The sequence below is a fragment of the Anabrus simplex genome, chromosome 12 (genome assembly GCF_040414725.1).
Source record: "Anabrus simplex isolate iqAnaSimp1 chromosome 12, ASM4041472v1, whole genome shotgun sequence".
NCBI lineage: Eukaryota > Metazoa > Arthropoda > Insecta > Orthoptera > Tettigoniidae > Anabrus > Anabrus simplex.
The window spans coordinates 39,596,009-39,617,995 of record NC_090276.1 but is presented as its reverse complement, the minus strand read 5'-3'; the positions used below and the strand labels follow the sequence as shown (position 1 = coordinate 39,617,995).

The 21,987-nt window shown below is 39.4% G+C and overlaps 1 protein-coding gene across 2 annotated transcripts in view; it reads right to left on the bottom strand.

Moving 5' to 3' along the window:
• Nucleotides 1-1,670: 1,670 nt before the first annotated feature.
• The window catches only part of Mvd (mevalonate diphosphate decarboxylase), a 50,766-nt gene continuing 30,449 nt past the window's right edge, over nt 1,671-21,987 (bottom strand). For both annotated transcript variants that reach the window (XM_067156039.2, XM_067156040.2), the window contains 3 exons: nt 20,991-21,161; nt 7,600-7,758; nt 1,671-2,263 (listed from right to left, as the gene is read on the bottom strand). In XM_067156039.2, coding sequence (XP_067012140.2) covers nt 2,123-2,263; nt 7,600-7,758; nt 20,991-21,161 — 471 coding nt within the window. In that variant the 3' untranslated portion in view covers nt 1,671-2,122. The remainder of the gene's footprint in view (nt 2,264-7,599; nt 7,759-20,990; nt 21,162-21,987) is intronic.

Sequence of the window (21,987 nt, the reverse complement as noted above, 5' to 3'; positions counted from 1 at the left end):
GTTATAGAGCACTTGACGGAGGCTTGTAAATGCTGCCCTGGCCTTCTCAATGCAGCACTTTATTTCTTGCGAACGGTCCCAGTGTTCGCTCACTACGCTGCCTAGGTACACAATTTTCTTGACCCTCTGCATCGGAACTCTGTTGACCTATAACAGGGTATTTGCTCGGAATCATATATTTGGTCTTCTTTAAGATCAAGTTTAGAACAATGTTTTTGCATGTCAGCACCACTTTCAACAAGATCTGTTGCACGTTTTCTGCGCTGCTGGCCATAAGGACAGCACTGTCAGCATATCAGACGTTAATCATTACTCCATGATGCCACAAACTATATCATGCAGAGCCTCCCTGAAGCAGGTCCGTGAATACAGGTTGAAGAGGAGTGGGGACAGAGTACAGTCTTGCCTTGCACCTCGTTTGATTGTCACTTAAATCGTGAGTCGGCGTCCCACTCGAACATGGGCTTTCTCTTTTCAATATAGGTTTTTAATTATGCAGTTATCTTCGTTATTTATGCCTGTCTCTTTCAGTATGGTCATCATTTTCTCTTGCCGAACCCAGTCAATCGCTTTCTCAAAGTCAATAAAGCACATGAATACCAGGCAACTGGGTTCTCTGCATCTCCTAACAACATCTGGTTTGGATAATCAACATCCTACTGTATTAGTAATTATGGAAACAAAATAAAAATGGAGAAAAGCAAGACCATGATGTTGACTACAGGAGAAAGAAAAGGGCAAGGTACTGTAAAAATTGGGGAACAAGACATTGAAATTGTGGAAAGCTTCAAGTACTTTGGGAATGGAACGAATGCAGGATTGGACATTGCAATTAGTAAAAGGATATAACAGAAAAATGCGTTTTACCAGAGTGAGAAGAACATGATCTGGAAAAAGGAAGTACCACTGAAGTGTAAAGAGGTTGTTCCATATTGACATTATGCAGCAAGAGTAATGTCAAGTGGGAGAACATAAAGGAATAGAAACTATACTCTGACAGGAAGAAGTGGCGTTTATACACCACAGCCGAGAAACTGGAGCTAGAAAATGAAGATGATGACTGACATATCCAGCAGAGACTTGGACACTGATAAAGAAACAGAAGAGTAAAATCCAAGCCAGTGAAATGAAGTTCTTAAGAAATATGATAAGAAAGACAAGAAAGGATAGAGTAAGAAAAGGGGAGGACAGGATGGAAAAAGGAGTACAAAAGCTTTCCACCAGAATGGAGATAAATAAACAGATGGTTTGGACAGATTATGAAAATGGAAGAAGGAAGGTTACCTTAGTGGATGATGGAGGCAAAGACTGAAAGAAGGAGAACAAGAGCAAAGCAGCAATTGCAATGGATAGAGGAAGATGGAGAGGTGTTATTAACATGGCTGGAGCAGTGAAATTAAGATTTGCAGCTAACATTTTAGTTACATTTTCTTCTTTTAGTTTTGGCAAACAACCATTTCTACAAATGAACTACATCAAGTTAAATTAAAGATCTTGATTGACAGACAAACATCTGTTAGTGCAGCTGAAAATAGTTTCAACTGAAACAAACTGAGATTTCATTGAAATAATTGCAAATTTAAAAAAATATTAATTAAATGTAAAAATGATTTAAATTATTATTTGCTTGCTTTAGAATAAAGTACATATAAACCACAATATAAACCATCTTCAGGGCTGCCGAGAACAGGGTTTGAACCCACTACCTTCCAAATGCAAGCTTATAGCTACGTGACCCAAGCCATATGGCCATTTGGTTGGTCCAGAATTGTTAACTGCCTCAGAATCAGGCAACTGTCACAGCATCCATTTATGCCTACATCTATGGGTATGTTTTGAACTATGTAGAGTTTGTTGGCTTTCCACGTTGCTTACCAACTGGTTCGGAGATAGATGGACACTCTACATGACACTAAGACATAAATCGGCACTGTGACATCACTCAGGAGAAATGGCGACAGCAGAGCCACAAAGCAGACCTTGCCATTGGATGAAACAAATGCTGAATGGCATTGTGGTAAAAATGAATCCAAAGATTCCCATACAATACATATCAACACCTGGCAGGAGAGCTAAGAGGGAAAAATGTTACATTATGTGCCAAATTCTTGTTGGTTCTCAGTTATTTAGGAAGTCCTCCTTCAGTCAAGAGATGATCCTTGGGATCAGTCAGTCTTTCAGGCCCTTCACCAAGCTTGGTCAGTATCATCTCCATCAATAAACCAGTTTGCTGAGGTTCCACACCTAAGGAAGAAAGCACCTCCTGAAACAGAAAGAAGCTTGTAAACATTCATATAACTAAGTATAGGCTTGATGGAGTGCTATTCAGTCAGGCCAGACTAATTAGAAAGACTTACTAGTCTCCCCTTGTACGAGGGCAAATCAAATACAAATGTGATTTCATTTTTTTTAAATTCATTTACTGAAAAGAAAAGAAAAAAAAAGGCAATTAAAACTTATTTTTCCACTTAGTTTACCACTTTAGAAATATATTTTTCCCAGTGAGAAGGAAGGTTTTTTATCATAGCATCATAGAATGAAGCTGGTTGCGTCAGGAGCCAACTGCACATGAATTCCCCCACGTCCTCGTCAACTTCAAATTGTTGCCCTCCTAGAGCTTCTTTAAGCGGTCCAAATAAATGAAAATCACAGGGCGATAGGTCCAGGCTGTAAGGAGGATGATCAAGTTGAGTCCAGTGCATTTCTGTTAAGAGCTGCAGTATGGGGCCTGGCATTCCCATGGAGGAGGATCTCCTGTTGAATCAGTTGGTCTCATCTTCTGCGGTGATATGCATCCCTCACCTTGTTCAACAGCTTGCAGTAGTAAGCAACAATGATTGTGCGTTACTCGTGCAAAAAATCGATGAGCAAAATGCCTCGCTGGTAAAAAAAAATAACTGTTGAAAGAACCTTGTCAGCTGACAGCCGAGTCTTGGCTTACACTGGGGCTGCCTCCCATTTCCTCCGCCATTCCTTACTGGCTTGTTTGATTTTGGGAGTGTAGTTGTGGACCCACATTTCGTCGCAGGTGATGATCCGACTCAAAAATGCATTACCTTCTTCTGGAAACCTTGATGTAAGCCTCTAACAGACCTACACAAACATCTCAACTTCTGATGTTCGGTCAAAAGGCGTGACATCTCCCATAACTTATTCTGACCTGTTTTGCAATTTCGGAAACTCTTGCCCACTGATCGTCTTAAAGAATGTCTCGAACTGCGCGAATGTTTTTATTTGTAATGCTGGTCCGAGGATAGCGATTATGTTGCTGATTTTCTACACATTCTCGTCCTTCCTTGAACTCTTTATGCTAGGTAAACACCTGCGTCTTTGACAATGTTTGATCGCTGAACTGTGCAGGCAATCTCTGGAAAATTTACGTCGCTTGAATTCCTTCACGAGCAAGAAATTTTATAATTATGCAATGTGCAGTGGAGGGGTGCACCTGTTGCTCCAACATCATGAGCGTCACTGATGAAGTGGTTGGAAGTATGTACTGGCCGGCTCTCACCACTCCTAATGGCCCCACCTAAGCGTACTAGAAGTGCGGTTCTGGTCCTACCAACTGTTAATGTTCTGGAACAAACACCCTGTTTATATTTGATTGACCTGCATTACTGAACTGCAATATGCGGCTGACAACGCTTCTCCAGCTCACACACCTGACGAGCTGCAAAAGTCAGTTAACTGTTTCACTAGGGAATATGAACGATTTGGCCTAACCATCATCATTCCTAAAACAAAGATACTTGCACAGCCAATTCCTGGAACTGCGTTTCCAGATTTCACTATTTCTATCTCCAGTATGCCTTTAGAACAAGTAGATCATTTCCTCTGTCTAGGAAGTATTCTCTTTAGTGACTGATCAACGGAGAAGGACGTGGAGAACAGAATACATGCTGCTCATATAGCCTTCGGACATCTTAAACATCCATCTTCCTCAATGAAGATCTAAGAATATAAACAAAATTGATGGTGTATCGAGCAGTTGTCATCTCCACCACCCAGGTCTATGGATGTGAAACCTGGACTCTATATCAGCGTGATATGAAGACACTACAACGCTTCTATCAACAGAAGCTCAGATATATTATGAACATCAAGTGGGATGACTACATTCCAAACACAACAGTTCAGAGAGGGCAAAGATGAACGGTATAGAAGCCACCATCATTGGTCACCAACTCAGATGGATTGGACATGTCCAGCTCATGAAAGATGACAAAGTCCCTCAAAAAATTCTGTATAGTGAAATCAATACAGCACTATAAAGATCAGATTAAGAAGATCTTCAGGAGCACCGACGTTGATCCAAGTACTTGGTATATCATTGCAGAAAAATGCACTCGATGGCTCACAAATACTGAAGCTGCTGTTGCACATTTTGAGTGCGAACATCATAGGCAGGAAGCAGAGAAACATCAGACGTGCAAACAATGCCAGGCTCAAGCATGACATCCACCCTCTATAAGGTACAACCAATGTGGTCGTATGTTTCATACCAGGATTGGTCTCCTTAGCCATCAAAGGCATCTGTATCTCTGAGTTCAAATATCACAGGAGAAATACAGTATGAATACTCGGATATGAGTATCAGCCGATGCCGATGATACTGCTGTTCTTTTTTTGGTAGTGGTTTAATGTCGCACTCACACATCATAGATTTTCGGCAACGCAAGAATGGGAAAGGGCAGGTAGCAGATATGGCCTTAATTAGGATACAGCCCCAGCATTTGCTTGGTGTCAAAATGGGAATCCACGGAAAAACCATCTTCAGTGCTGCCGACAGTGGAATTTGAGCCAACCATATCCCGAATGCAAGTTCAAAGCTACGCGACTAACCCCATGGCCAACTCGCTTGCTAGTCATATACTGAAAGATAGGAACATGAAAAGGACCAGACAACAGGATAAACACAAGGACAGGACAATGTGGGAAGAGTAATATTTGACTACGAAAGATTAAGCAGGCATTATAGTCAGTGGAGCTACTTATCCCCCCAAGTGTACTATCACTGTATTGTGCTACAAAGGAGGCTTGCAGTGGTATCAAAATATACATCTTGGAGAGATATGAATGGCATTCGAAATGATGAGCCCGCTACCACACTAGGGAGGATACGCAAGTTACTTAAGATTCACAAGCCTGAAAACTATCAATTTTGATTACCATATTTATCCCCCCTGGCTTTTTAAGACAAAGAAAATTTTAAAAATACAACTCGCATATAAGACCCGCCAACATAACTCGTCAGAGAAGAACTATGATTCCGCTTCAAAGTGGGTACAGGCCTACTGCAGCTCCGATGACATCACACAAATTTGTCAATAGTTTCATCCGTACAGCCTGCACAATGAAAAATGCATCAAAAATCATGCGGTAAGTCTGTGTTTCGTAGTGAAGAAATGTCCGCTTCCATACTGTACTGCAGCTCCGAATACATTCCAAAACGATTACTCATAATCTATGAATAACTGAGCCAGTAAGTATTTATGTTAGCATTCAATTCATGTATACACAGAACAGGGGAAAACATAGCTTTATAATGGCTGTGTACTTAAGGTATGTTTTAACGTTTCGAAGGAAAATCCAAAATTCTTAACCGATTTTTTTGAGTTTCGAACCATAAAACAAAAAATATTAGACTAACAGTTTCGTATAATGCAATCAAAATTTTGTGTCTTATCTTCACCCAAAAATTTAGTTTAATGAAAAAAACACATAAATTTTCAAAATGTCATAAAATTTCCAAAAATGTTATTATCTTGAAATTGTTTTCACCAAGTTGAAGTATTTCATTCATAGAATGTTGTGAACTAGGATCTTCTAATTATCAAAAACAGAAAGGGAGCTAGACATAATTTTTGACAAAATTTTAAAAATAATTAAAAACCCGTGTTACAATGGCTATAAAAATAATAATAACAATAACAATATTCACAATATTAAGAAAGTACTAGTTTACAACATTCCCACATTCATTAGCTTTAATTTAATCTATCATTTATTTTTCTATCTCAATTTTAAGGATCTTTAAATTTATTTGAAATGTGGGAAGGTGTGCAAAAAATTACATTCAAGAAAAACAGCACTGAAGTTTTAGGACTAAGTTATGAACATAATCCACTTATTTGGGCACCTAGAAACTTGCCTGCTCCATAGGTTGGACCCTCTTTTAGAAGTTTCTTGTCTTCTTTTAGTTTTCTTCTGCCTCTCAAGTACTGCCTCCTCTGCTTTTGTTCTGCAGTACTTTGATTTGCACCTTTGTGCAACCATACTGCATCAGCTTCTAGTATACCAGATGATGTGTACTTGCCAGAAGCAATTCCCACCCTCTTCAGTATTTCAATTTCCACTCCGTTCTCCCAGTTGAAATGGCAAACAGCATCCATCACTCCTAATTTTAAGGTATCAAGCCCCACCTTTATGTCTCATTAGGACACCTTCTCCATACCATGGCATCGAATGACTCATTATTTTGAGTCAATCCATGCAAAGACTTAGCATTTCTGGGTCGGTGAGTTGCTCATATATAGGCTTCACAGCTTGAAGAATGCCAAAGGACAGGCTTGGTTTGAATTAAAATTGTTCAATCTCATTATTTGCTTTAGCTCACTGAGAGTTCCTACAGGACACCAATGGTGGGTGGGACGGACCTTTGTTGCTGTCAAATGGTACAATGTGGCCCATATGCCATTTGACATGGCGTGAGTACTGCTTGTGTTGGAACGTAAAGCAATTCCAAATAATTTTGCATCTTATCGATGAGTGCTCCTGTCAGTTGCGGAATTCATAATCACAGTTGCTGCAAAACAATGCAAGGGACATTTCCCAACCAAATCTCAGAATTTCTAGGTTTTTTTTACAAAAACTGTATTACAGCTGAAGCAACTAGGGCAAGCTAATGCAGATAATATATGTGTAAAGCACTCTATGTCAATAATGATATTGTAAATGTCACTAACACTATCAGATTCAATATTTACAGACGGAAGTTTGGACTGAGAATCACTAGCAAATGATTCCCTTACATTAGGCCTACCTTCCGTCTCACTATTTATACTGATAGCACAAGTAACACTGACATTCACCTTGCTATGTCTGTTTCCATGGAATTTTCTCTTTTTCTTTGCTCTACATCGGCTTTTAGAACCCATTTTATACACACTCACAGAGAAACAAACTCTTTGGTCACAATGTGAAAGACCACTTGGCCACAAGGATGCAAACATATTTGTTTATATCCGTTGCCTAGCAATGGAATAAAAGTCTTTGGAATATACAAGTATTGACATCTGTTTGTCAGAATTATAAACTATGTACTCAGGAGGCATGTCACACCAAAGAGATAAATTTGAATAAGAAAATCTGACACGATGTTTACATGTAAGCAGGACACTGCAGCCACGCCCCTTATCACGCGCGCAAGTGGCTATTTAAATCTTATTTTCGGATACTTGCAGTTGGAATATATGTATGAATTATATCTCATTTTGAAGTAGAGACTTCAAGCTTTCATTTCCAGTGAAAAAATTAAAATGGCATTTTTGGGCGAAAAAGGCGATTTCGAACGTTAATACATACCTTAAGATTTCTTACCTGTGATATGGATTGTGTTTCAGTTTTTAGTCCTCGGACATACTGTACATGTTCAGGACGAGGGGGAAAGATATGTTTCATTAACCCAAGTACAGCAGGGACCTCTGATTCCAACATATACAAACAGGCATTAGGGCCAGCATCGAAGGTATATGCAACCTGCAAAAGAGAAGATTCTCTTTACGAATCAAGCTGACAGTACAATTATACTTTTATCATAACATCGACCAATTTTTACAGTTTTACCAACATTTCCCTCCACTGTTTCAACCATTATTTCTGTTTACATCATAAGTTAAGCACATCTCGACATAAACACAGTTATTACCAACCTGTGCGAATCAATCAGAACACAATTACAGTGGAACCTTGGATTGCAAGCATAATTCGTTCCGGCAACATGCTTGTAATCCAAAGCGCTCGTATATCAAACCAAGTTTTCCCATAAGAAACAATTGAAACGTGTATGCTTCGTCCACAACACAAAAATATTTATTCGCATACAATTTATGAAACAAAATATAACTTAAAACAAATTAAGCTGCACTTTACCTTACAACAGAATCATTGTTGGTGTGTGGGAGACGAGAGATGACATGAGAAGAGTTACTGTGTAGCAAGAATTTCACTAACAGAATCTTGCTTGCTTGCTGTTTAAAGGGGCCTAACATCGAAGGTCATCGGCTAACTAACGGAATCACTGCTATCTGTTGGCTCACTGGAATTGTTTTCTTTTCGTGCAACTCTGATGAAGAACCTGTCCAATGACCGTTGCTTTTGCCTCTTTTTGAGGATTTCACAAAAATATGACATTGCATTGCCATTGAACTGATTCATCACTCGTACTGCTACAGCCTTATTCTGATGATGTTTTTTCTACAAAATATTGCACCGTTTCCCACATTTTGCACGTCTCCCCAAACTCAGTTGAAGTGAAAGGTTCCATTTAATCTTCCTCCTCCTCTACCCTGGACGAGATCTCTATAATCTCCCTCTGTTGTTCGCGATGCAGGTCCATCAGTTCATTGGTGGTCAGTTCCTGGCTATGTTCTTCCTCCAGCTTTTGAATGTCCATGTCATTCACCTCCAACCCCATAGTCTTCCCTAAGGACACAATTTCATCGACAATCGGCGGCTCATTTTCACCAACAAGCCCCTCAGAATCACGTCCAAGAACACAGTCAGGCCACAGCTTTCCACAAGCGGAAGTGAGAGTTGTCTTGGTGACTCCATCTCTGGGTTTAACGATGATCTTCAGGCAGTTCAGGATGGGGAAATGCTTTCTCCCAAACTCTCGGATGGTAAGGTTTGTTCCTTCGGTCACTTCGAAGCATCACTGAAATAGTGCTTTGGTGTATAGATTCTTGAAGTTTGAAATGACTTGCTGATCCATAGGAGGGAGTGGTGGAGTAGTGTTGGGAGGAAGGAACTTAACCTTAATGAACTTGAATTCCTCCAGTAAGTCGTCCTCAAGGCCGTGAGCAGGAGCAATGTCCATAACCAGCAAGACTTTGAGTGGCAGATTATTTTCACTACAGGACCAAAGACCTCATTCATCCATTCAACAAACGAACAGGGGAGGGGAAAACGTAGGCACACGTGATGCTCGTATTGCGGAAACTCGCTCGCTTATCAAGTTTCAATTTATTTTAAATTTTTGCTCCTCTTGCAAAACACTCGTAGACCAAGTTACTCGCATTCTGAGGTTTCACTGTACATACTTCTTTCTTTCTTTTTTTTTTTTACTTAATCACCTAAAACACACCTTTACCGGGCGAGTTGGCCGTGCGCGTAGAGGTGCGCGGCTGTGAGCTTGCATCCGGGAGATAGTAGGTTCGAATCCCACTATCGGCAGCCCTGAAAATGGTTTTCCGTGGTTTCCCATTTTCACACCAGGCAAATGCTGGGGCTGTACCTTAATTAAGGCCACGGCCGCTTCCTTCCAACTCCTAAGCCTTTCCTATCCCATCGTCGCCATAAAACCTATCTGTGTCGGTGCGACGTAAAGCCCCTAGCAAAAAAAAAAACAACACACATTTAATCTTTATTAATAGCTAATATGTGCTCCATTCTGTTTTGTAAGTTGCTTCACATGATTTAGCATAGATTCCACAAGCTCTAAGCACGTATTTTAAGTTCATCATCATTATCATGAAAGCACACTGTAACTAGAGACTTTATCATGCATATTTTTGTGTAAAAGTTAAGTTTTGTTGAGTCTCCTTTAGCAAATAGCCCACAAGTTCTCCAGTGGTTTAATGTCAGGGGTATTCCCTGACCACTCTGACACAAATATTGTTCTCACTGAAGAATTTCTACACTTTCTTTGAAGTCTACGATGAACATTAGAAATATAGCTGGGTAAAATTTCTTCCAAAGAAATAGCAAAAGTCAGTCACCAATTCAATACAGTACATATGATATCTATCAGGTCATGCTTCAACCCTAAAGGGACCTTCTTCTGCTGAATAATTAAGACAGATTTAGAAGCTAAAATAACATATTAAACTAGACAAAATACTAATTTAAAACCAACATACTGATATGGTGAACAAGTCCTAATATAAAAATCCTAAAATGACATTATTCAACAACTTATTATAAAATAGGATAACATCATAAAGAAATAAATGAACTGGATCAAAGCCACTATATTGTGACCATATTGTCACAGTGAACAATTATTTCGAATTATATATTTGGGGAAGGAAGTAGGCTTGAAGCTTCCTTTATGAGGATGCTAGGGGTTGCATCATGCTGCACAATACCTCTCACCAGATCGGCACCTGAAGCATGCAGATGATGGCTTAGAAAACCCCCCAATTGAGTGCGTGTGAAGGAAGAAGGCGAAAATAATACAGTTTTTGTTGACTCTGCCTCGAAAACAAATGCCAACTCACAGTAGAGCCAACGTGAGGAGGTGATTTCAGAGGTGTTTTCGGTATAATAGAGTTTAATTTAACCAGGAAGCACATGTCAGAGTGATTACAAGAATATTCGATTACTGGCAAAATTATAAACCAAAGTAAAAGAATGTAATCTATGAATTTGCGTCTAAATGAGATGACGTAAGTTGTTTGGCGTCCTAACGCTAACTGGGAAACCAGATGGCCAACGGGGATTTCCCGTCCCACTCCTATTTTAAACAGATAAATTACAATAAAACCGCTGATCGTTTTGCGCTCCGAATCACATCTTGTATTTCGGAGTAGATGGCCACACAATCTGCCGCATCGCTGAGATTCATAAGTCTTGTGGATCTGGAAATCTGAAAATTGTGGTAGGGAGGAGGTCCTCCAAGCAACCCCCACTCTAGGTGAGCCCATATATGCTTGCACTTGTGAGGGTTGAGATGAGTCTTCGAGGAGTCTATGGCGTGACCACACGGACGGTTTGTGGTCTGATTTTCCCTCTCTTTGTACTATAAACTTGCCGTAAACGGGAGTGTAAGAAGTATAATGTCCGTGCGAATCGTCAATGAAAACCTGAACTGTGTAACAACAATGTGCACTTTTATAGTTTGATCGCAACGCAACACGAAAAGACGCGAGTTACGTTGTAATTTCGCACCGAGAACTGTGAAGCTATGAGGTGCCGTATATCCGACGTAGAATGCTACTTTTCGATTAGTATCCCGTAGTGGAGACAGAGAGCCTATTAATTGTAATATATGCTTGAGACTGTGTGAATGCAGACGTGTGAATAGAGGTAGAACGAATAATTAGTGTCTTATCACATAAACAACATTTCAGTAAGATTTATCGTGCTGAATAACGGCGTAATTTTTGAAGCGCGCAGGAAAAAACACATGAGACAGGGCTTTATAACAAATACAAGTACCCCATATCAGGGAAATGCGGAGTATTAAACGATTCCAATAACGGAACTGCGAGTTCGATATTGCCTTTGTCAGACTAAGATAGACTAGCTGCGTCCTGTATCAGGGGAATAATTTCATAACTTTCATTCTGGTTAGATGAAAGGAAAATTTGCCTGTAACGTGGGTGGAGGAAGTATTTGTGAAAACAGTGTCATTTCAGTGTTCAAACTCCAACGCCATGGATTATTCCAGAATCAGCGCGGGACATCTTGAACCAGTGACCTCACACATCGGCATCATGGAGTAAGAGCTTCAGGCGAGCCCCTCCATGGGCTCGAATGGCGGACGATGGATGACAGACCAGCACTGTTGAGTACAAAGCTATGATTTTTGTGATATTAATATTCCCTTTAGAGTATCTCAAACTGTAGGTAGGGTTAGAATGATTTTTATTATTGAATAATTAAAATAGTTCGCTTGGAGTGGTCAGTAGTTTCTCTTTAAGTTTAATCATTGGAGGCTATCTGGGAAGGAAGCAAATTAGGAATATAGGATGAATTTCTCTCCCTGTCATGTCATTTGTATGTGCATGGTTGTATCTTTGTTTGCTGAGTACTATCGAAGGAAAAGGGGGGAGAAGGTATTGAATTTTGTCACGGTAAGGAAGGATCTCTCTCATCTGGAAAGACTATACAAAGGGGAGTCAGGTTGAGATGACGCTAGGATCTTTGCTAAAAGCCTGTGTATAAGAATAATATGGGATAGACGAAGTACTCAATTTTAATGTAAAGTAATAGTATTTGCTGCATGATAGTTTAAGGCTTGGCTGCATCCTGATGTGTGTGAAGAATTAATTCATTGTGCCGAGGTGCGAATGTCCACCCAACCAACCCTAGCTAGGACCCTGTAAAGGAAAACTCTGTTTGTGATTGTTTAAATACCTTTTTGTTATTTTATTTCATTTAAATTAATTAAATTGGTCAGATTTTTTATGCCGATTTAATGAAGGTAGTATAAATTCATATCAGGTACACAGTTCTCATTATTATTATTATTATTATTATTATTATTATTATCATTATTATTATCTGAGATAGTAGTAAACTCTAGCTTGAGGAATTGTGGTAATTCTGCGACGAGGGGAAATATGTTTGAACTCCGGACCTCCGTAGAGTTGAGGAATTATGAAGTAATATAACAGCACAAATATTGAGAGGATTTTTTTTTTTTGGATATGAATAAGGCCTGGGCTGATTTGAGCATGGTTATAACTGCATCAGTTGTTACTGCGTGAATAAAATGACCTATTGAATAAGCATTGTGAACGTGTCAATGTTGGTTTTAAATAGATGAGTGCCCCAGTGAGAGGGCGAGTGACAGGCAGTATTTACTGCCGGCAACTCGAGAAGGTTGGAGCTTGTTTTTCTTTTCTGTTTGTGTAACAGCAGGCCAGCTGAACTAAGGGCAAGTGCCGTTTCGTCGAGAAAGTAAAATTCTCTCAAACCCTCTGTTCTTATGCTAGTAAAATGTTATATTTTAATTGATTACCACATTCTCAAAAGGCTAGATTGAATGAATGCAAGGACCTTTAATTCATACACCTGTAGAAGTGATAGATAGGGTTTTAATTTTTTTTCCAGGATACCCATAATACCCACGGCACCACAGCACAACACCACGATCCTTGGGTGCAGTTAGTGGGGTAGGCCGTGGATAGTATGGGCATGGCTTCCACGTTCCTTCGGAGAATTTCTTTGCTCACTGTCGGAGGCAAAACTTCACATGCCCTGATGAAGGCCAATGCAATTTTGCTGAAAGCTTGGCTTTATTATTAAATAAATATATATATAGTGGCTTTAATCGAGTTCATTTATTTCTTTATGTTAATACTATGAGCCACAAAAACCTACGTTCATTAATTAGGATAACATCTTTCTAAATTTGGTTTAAAACCTCAAAATCTTAAAGCACATCAACTAAAAGTATTGGACACACAAGACTAAAAGTAATCAAAAATAAAGTCCACAAGTAATAAGCAAGCTCACAGCAAGATTTAATGCTTGCTGAAGACAACGTCCTAGGTGTGGCTCAGTTTTGGCAAAACACCATCTAGATGTACAGTAAATTTGGTCTATTTTCTTTTGTCTGTTAATTTTTGTAAATAGTTTAATTATTACTTTATTTTCAACTGTATGATTAAGTATGCTTCTGACACGAGTAAATAAATAACTGGAATGTCTATCTTGAGTACTGTTAGTTAAAATTCTGGTATATAATCTCCTCTGAGCTGTAAAATGTTCCATCAATCATACTAGTAAACAAATATGTTGTCTTACCTTGATCAATATGGATTTAAAGAAAATATTGTTGTGAAATGTACAAGTATTTATTCAACGGACTGATTTCTGGAAAAACATTAGAAACATGTTCATTTACTCCCCTTTCCCCCAGTTCACGAGCCAAGTACATAGCAGTGAGTCTGAGATTTCATTTGCTTCTTCCGAAGAGAAAACATTGATCAGTTGGTGTAGTTTCTTTTATTTTTCTGCAATGGTTTCCCTTATTCTTCGGTGAAACTGAGCCAGTCTGTTTGTGCTGCTGAATAATTACAGTGAAACTCTGTTAAGAAGTTTTTCAAGGGACTGCAAAAAAAAAACTTCTTAAGCAGGAAACTTCTTAAAAGGGGTAATGCCCAAAAACTTATTCTGTACTTTGAAATACATGTGAAACACACAGCCAACAGATTTCCTTGTTTGTGAACAATACCGAAATAGGCTGATATATAAGAGCTGCTTACAGAAAGCCACAATATAAAAATTTGATTATCATGACAATATTTTTAGAGATAAAGTAAAATAATTGAACATACCATATTATAAATATATTTGATAAGAGAAGGGAACATATTAAGTTATATAAAAACGTTGCAAGGTTTGATTATTTTAGCAGGCAGAACCATGTCTTTCCACACTTCCCTTCCCTGCGAACTTACACTCTCTGCTTCGCAACAAATTGTTTTGTAAGCGAAAACCAAAAACCCCATGGCACTACAGCCCTTGAAGGGCCTTGGCCTACCAAGCGACCGCTGCTCAGCCCGAAGGCCTGCAGATTACGAGGTGCCGTGTGGTCAGCACGACGAATCCTCTCGGCCGTTATTCTTGGCTTTCTAGACCGGGGCCGATATCTCACCGTCAGATAGTTTCTCAATTCTAATCACGTAGGTTGAGTGGACCTCGAACCAGGTCCAGGTTAAAATCCCAGTCCTGGCCGGGAATCGAACCCGGGGCCTCCGTGTAAGAGGCAGGCACGCTACCCCTACACCACGGGGCTGGCTTTGTAAACGATGCTGGCTCGATTTTTAAAGCGTTCCAGCCACCCGCTCGACGCGGTAAAAGGTACCCTTAATTTGCATGAGGCTTTCTCCTGCACAATAGTCCCACTGAAAGGTATGTTTAAACTTCGCTGCTGTTTAAACCATATTAGCAGAACTTGTTCTATTTCATCGTACTTTTCAGATTTAACTTCCTTACAATTTGCTGAAGTATTCCCTGCAGAAGCAGAGATCTCTTCTTTCTTCGCTATAATATCGTTCAAAGTAGACGGCGGCATCCCCAGCTCCTTTGCCAAAGCAACACGAGAAAGTGTAGATGACGCCACTTTCCTTATAATCTCCACTTTGTCTTTTATTGTTAGTGCCTTTCGCTTGATCTCTTTCCTCTGAGTTGCGCTCATTTTCACTTTTTAAAAAAAGCTTGTACGTTGATATTACAAGTACAAGTAACTTCACCTACTCCTATTCATACTAATTACGACGCTACACTATGCTTGGCAATCCGTAGCTTAGGCTTACAAGAAGCAAAGACAAGACGTGTACTAGTTTGTTAGCATGTGCTTTCTATCTTCCTCACACCCCTGACACCTGCTTCAAGGATAACGGCAGCAAATGGGAAATCTAGCAACTTACTCTTATTCCTACTGGTTGTCACGGCAACGGGCGTAGTTTCTGGCTGTTTCACAAGTACCGCATGGCCAAGCCAGTATTGAGTTTATTTTCCCGCTTCAATCCTCTTCATGCTATAGGTAATGAAGAAAAGAAACACAGGTTCGAAGTTGGTAGAAATTAGTGCATGGAAATGTATCCGGGGTATTACGTGGGAGAGATAAAGGTGCAGTAGCAACGCTAGCACATCTAAACGTAAACAGTTTCTTTCCCCGCGAGAATTTTATTTGATGTCTCCTCATCCTTGTGCTACGTTCTAATAATGCGATGTAATAATTACGAGTGACACGATAATACAATGTTTAGCTCGTATAAAGGTAAAATTAAAAATAACTTTCAATTTTATGCCAACACGTGGTATTGCAATGCCTATGTGTGCCTCCCTCAACACCCAGTTGGCTATCAACATTCGTTCAACTTCGTAAACGATCGGGATCTTTCGGTCGGCTGTTTGGCGGCATGTGTATCAGCTGGCTGCTGGCAAATCGGCTGTTTCCTGCATAGAGTCGCGAAGTTGTTTTTATTCACCTCACTAGTAATAGACACGGAAAATCTTATCAGTTTAGTTCAAAAACGTAATTTCCTCTACGGCAAGGCCCGCAAGTATTATTGCAACAACGTAAAACAGAATGCCTGGAAGGAAATAAGCAAGGGAATGAAAAATCAGACAGGTTAGAATATTCAGTTTTGTGGTAGGTTAACAGTAATGTTGTGGGCAAATGCACTTTACGGTTTTTAATTAATGTTTAGGCCACCTCGATTAATGTCTTCACCCTGTCGCGGCCCGCAAATTACTGCATTAAAGTTTTATCAAATCATTCATTGCGTACTTTGTTTCTTACGTAGAATCCCGTTCGATTTTATTCCGCTAGATGGAACGGTGGAGTGGAAATTTTGACTGTTGGTTCGATTCGATTCCACAAGTCGAGAGTGATCATCTGCTGTCCGTGTTGTCATAGCGTGACGTCATATGGTCGTGGCAGGCCCGCACATGTTCCGTGACACCAGACCGCTGCCTACGTTATAATACAAGGCCTGGAAATAGAGCCCGTAAAACGCTATGGAAGTGGTTACACTGAAGTTCACTGCCGGGCCGCTAGGATCGCTATCTTGCCCCCTGTCTAACCAGGCTCGCGCCTTTAAACGTGTTCATTAACCGAGTTGGTTGTGAATGTATTATGTATTTGTCTGATGTTAAGCATTCGCAGTTCCAGCCATGGTTTATTCACGAGAAATTAAAGGTAGTGGAATTTCGTTTAACAAGTTTCCAGTGAATGTTCAAGGTTCGAAACATTATACAGAGCAAGTATTACGCATGAGATACGACTTCAAGCTGATCGAAGTAGGTCTCTGTTCCCAAGTTTTGATCCGGGTTACGTCATAAGAATCGGGCGATCCCAAAATTTGTCACTGGACTTTTTTTAAACTATGCTACCGTGACCGGCAATCATTTGAGAGGCATCTTCAAACTCAGAAATCTTAAATTAGGAAACCAACGAGGAAAATAATTTGCCCAACAAATTTCACGAAAATGAATGTAGCAAGAGCTAAAAATATTGTATTTTCCCCTGAAACAATCTCTGGTTTGTAAAGTATGGAGGTGGTTTTTTCCCGAGAGCATAAAATACAGTTTAAAATAAGCCATTTGTTTCATGGAGCATTTTATTAAATTGTTCAATGCGCATAACGTCTGCAACACCTCACATGGGACATATTCAGGAACGAGAACAAACGAGCATCTTTTAACCGGGCGAGTTGGTCGTACGGTTAGGGGCGCGCGGCTGCGAGCTTCCATCCGGAAGATAGTGGGTTCGAATCCCACTGTCGGCAGCGCTGAAGATGGTTTTCCGTGGTTTCCCATTTTGACACCAGGCAAATGCTGGGGCTGTACCTTAATTAAGGCCACGGCCGCTTCCTTCCAACTCCTAGGCCTTTCCTATTCCATCATCGCCATAATACCTATCTGTGTCGGTGCGATGTAAAGTCACTAGCATAAAAAAAAACATCTTTTAGTACTGAAGATGAACTCCTCAGTTGGTTAATTAATGATTTCCTGTCATATATTAAGAAACTTAAAATGCATTCAGAGAAAGTAAAAAGGAATCATGAGAGAAATGTATCAGGCATAGATCTTGACTACCCAGTCCACTGTGGCCTGCGTAAAATACCTCATAAGTATACATTTGCATTATGCATTGATGAGGAACCTAACGAGCTATGACATCGAGCTCTTCTTCAGCTACCTAAGACGCCAAGCGGAATACAGTGACATTATGGTTCGTGTGGCAAAAGAAAAAACAGACTGTAAAGGCTGTTTAGAACATATCTGTTCTCCAGCTACTCAAAGTCCAACATTGTATCTTATTCGTTTTCTAGATCGAGGAGCCCTCAGATACCGAAAATAGTCTGTGGCACTTCTGCAGTGAGCGACGGAATTTGTCACTTCCGCTACGCAGTACTTGTCCCGAAGAGAATTACTAAAATGTGTAAGTTTATTTTTTCGAAAGACATGTTCAACAGTGAAATTAAGTGTGGAAAGTGTAAAGGCGACAAACCACCTCTTTTTCTACTATGAGCATTTCTCAGACCTCTGTTAGACAACATTGCTTTGAGCCACTCAAGTAGTAGAGAGAAAGTTTTGAAACTTGATAAGAAGCCCCTCAGAAGGAAAGTTTTGAAACTTCAATGACATATCCAAGGCAATGCAGCACCGCTCTATAAATAAAGTACTGTCAATACTCGCAAAAACATTCAGTTCTTTTTATTTAGGATATACTTTACTTATTGACATATACGGCCATGCGAATACAAGGGGGCAAGACCGCGATCCTAGCGGCTGAATGGTGAACTAGGAAGCAGCCCGTTTCCACGAGTGTATTTCAAGGCCTTGTATTATAGCGTAGGCAACGCACCAGACACACACCGCGAGCGCGCGCACGGTCTAACACAGGGTGCAACTTGCGCGGAGACTGGAGGGTTCTAACCACGGGCTGCTTTGAGCGGACGTTTTCTATCTCAAGGGGCTCTAAAATCTGAACTGTTTAAGCGGGAAATATATTTACAACAGAACACTTTAAACGGGAAAAATATACATATGTCTTAATGCAACTGATCAAGGGACCAAGAATATCACACTTCTTAGGCGGGAAAACTTCTTATGCGGGAACTTCTTAACCGAGTTTCACTGTATATCTATAGTACTAATACTGACACCATATTTAGTAGTTAACTCTCCTTATGTCATGGAAGTATTCTGAGATAATGCTACAATCACACTATGCTTCCTGAGAGCATTGAAGACATCAGTATTACTAACCACTCGAGGAAACCTAAAAATTCCTCAAAAGGGACACACACAGAATAAACAGACTAATTGCCAATAAATAACAGAGCAAAGAATGCATAGAGTGCGGGGTCTGAGAATAAGCATGTAGTTGTCAACCATCGGAAAGATTATAAAAATAAACTTGTTCCAAATAATTCCCACAGTGCTGTACATGTTTATTATTTATTCATTTTTTAAAAATAATTAGTAGAATATAGCTGCCACCCCTCGATGCCCATGTTCGATTTCCGGCTCTGCCATGAAATTTGAAAAGTGGTACGAGGACTGGAACAGGGTCCACTCAGCCTCGGGAGGTCAAGGAGTAGAGGGAGTTCAATTCCTGCCTCAGCCATCCTTGAAGTGGTTTTCCGTGATTTCCCCACTTCTTCTCCAAGCAAATGCTGGGATGGTAACTAACTTGAGGCCGGGGCTGCTTCCTTCCCTCTTCCTTATCTATCCCTTCCAACCTCCCCAGACCCCCCTAAAAGGTCCCTGTTCAGCATAGCAGGTGAGGAGGAAGAGAAGGGAGGTATAGTGTAGCTTAAGGTGGGGCTGACTATAGTGTAGTCTACTCCCATCTACAACTCAGCTCTATTCTATTTCTTTGATTTTGTTCTTTCAGCTTTTTCAAGGATCCATACTGAAAACAAATGAACATCTCAACACTTTCCCATCAACATTATTCTGTTCACACTTGTTTCAGCTGAACTGAATTTGGGAAGATTCTCCAAGGGCTAGTATTTTAAGTGTTTGACCTGGTCTTTTCGGGGGTGCATTCTTCAAATTGGAAAAAAAACATTGAGAACGTACACTAGAACAAGTGTGATCGTGATGAGTACTTATCATTCAACTCTTTACTTGTCTTGCACCGAATGTCAACAACACACTATTATTTCATAAATTTGAACTATTATTCATGTCTTCCCTTAACATTATGATTTTGACTGATGATGGTCTCTAACAAGACAGAAATTAGTTTCAAATATATGTAACTTTTTTTAGGTTACAGTAAATGAGTACTGAATAAGTGGAAATCTTTTACCTCTTGTATTACATTATATTGCTCTTCAATACGGAATAATATGAAATTTATTACCTATGATGAGTAGCTTATGACATGCAGGTGGTAGAGATAATGAATGCATAGGGATCTGTGTGAACAGAATAATGTTTTAGTTTTTGGTGGAAATTGGGGTTATTTTTGAAGAATTTCGCATTGTATTTTAATATTTGGATTATTTTAAATCCTGTTACCATCAAATTTTGGTATTTTAGAGGTATATTTTCATGTAAATAAATTACTGAAGAACAATTTGTAGTTTTATTTAAAGACACACATTTTTATCATTCAATTATCATTGAAGAAGGCATAATATGAAAGAAAAATACTTTTTTTTTTCTAACTGTCAAAGGAGAACACTGTTATTTTCCTGTTCCAACGCAAGTTGCTCAAAACTCCTGAGTAGCAAGGAGAGAAACATTCAGTCAACATTAGCACATGGTTACCACACTGCTTGGAGAGTTCTGCCACTAAACTCAGGATGACTGTCAAGCAAACTAATCAGAACTTTCACAATATTTTTCCATCTCGCAGTTTGATTGATTAATTCTTGAAGTTCACTGTACCCTTTTGTGATCACTGAATCATTCTCATTTTTAAAGACCGGAATAGACTTCACTTCAACATTTCTGTTAATGATGAGTACTTATGCATATAAAACTTATAAAGTTGACATATTTGCGTTACTGTCTCATTTCATTTTATTTCGCGAAATAAATCTGTCCAATTTTCAAATTGTTAACAATGCTATGTATAGGTGACTGTTTCCCAAGCATTTCAGGGAATATTTTTTCAAAGTTGGTGTTATCGCAAATGCAAAAAGCGCAGGTCCCTATAAATGCATCCTTTCACTCCACCCACAGAGGGTTCCGATAGATCAAAATAATTTTCCTTCTGCATACATACATCCTTCTACACTGTTCAGAATTTTAATTAATGTTTTCCCATTAAAATTCTTCACCACTGCTTCGTTTACAGCCTCTCTTTACAGATGTAATATGTCCAACATACAAAAGCATGCCTTTCCGTCCATCAAAATGGCATCTTTCTTCCATACACTGGTTGCCTGGTTATGGTGGGGTTTTTTTTGTCAACACTAAACTGCCTACGCTAAATTGCTTAAGCTAATTCCAGATAGACCCCCAACAAATACAGTATAACCATATTAAAAGTAGTAATAAATTACCTTGTTCGCTCCTTTGACACAGTTGTATCTGTGCACTACACGAGCTATGGTATGAGATACGTCGTTCATGTACACTGCTGGAGGGTACGTGTCTAAACCAATAGCATGGAACTGATTGCTGTCCTTCATAGTGATCTCAGCAAATGTCTCAAAGTCTTTATTCTTGATGGCCTACAAAATAGAAAATGTTCCTTTACCAAATACAGTACATCTTTTTTTTAAATGTCATTTCAGTGCTACAACTAGGCAACACAATGATAAGACATTTTAGTTTTTTTCTTTCTTACAAAAATTTACAAAACTATTTTAATCCTCCTAGACAATACTATATATTTTTACGTCCAATTAAGGTGCAAGTTCACACATAAATAGACATGTTTTGACCCGGCATTGGGTCATTCTCAGTAAGACATGTATGATGCATTAAAAACCTAGGAAACACACAAAATGAAATGTTAGTTAAAAAGTTTTTAAAAGGCATGATGAAAGTTAAAAAACTGAAATGTTGATCGTTAAAACAGTCTTGAGCTGGAAGTCTTTCTGTTTCAATGCTTTTTGTTGACCTTTGGTGTTGTTCAACTGATATCTGTATACTGTTGGCTTAGTTTTTGTGTTCCAACCTGGCTGATATACATAAGCATTATTGAAGTTGAACCGTCTGATTTTAGTGTTACGTGGTCCGCTTGTATCACCCGTGTTGGAGTTGAGATGCAAGATGTGTTGCTGCAAGGAAGAAGCGGGAGCAAGTCAGTCAAGAGCTGGACTCTATAATCAGAGAAAATATAAAAATATGTGCACAGGGGCACAAAAAAAAAAAAAAAAAAAAAAAAAAAAACACAACGAAGTACCGCATTTACGCAAATAATCCCCGCACCCTAACTTTAGGAAGGCTGGTTTTGAAAAAAAACTGCCAACATTGACTCAAATAAAACCCGCACTCCAATTTCATGCCTTAAATTGTTTTTAAATATGCGGGTATTATTCGCGTAAATACGGT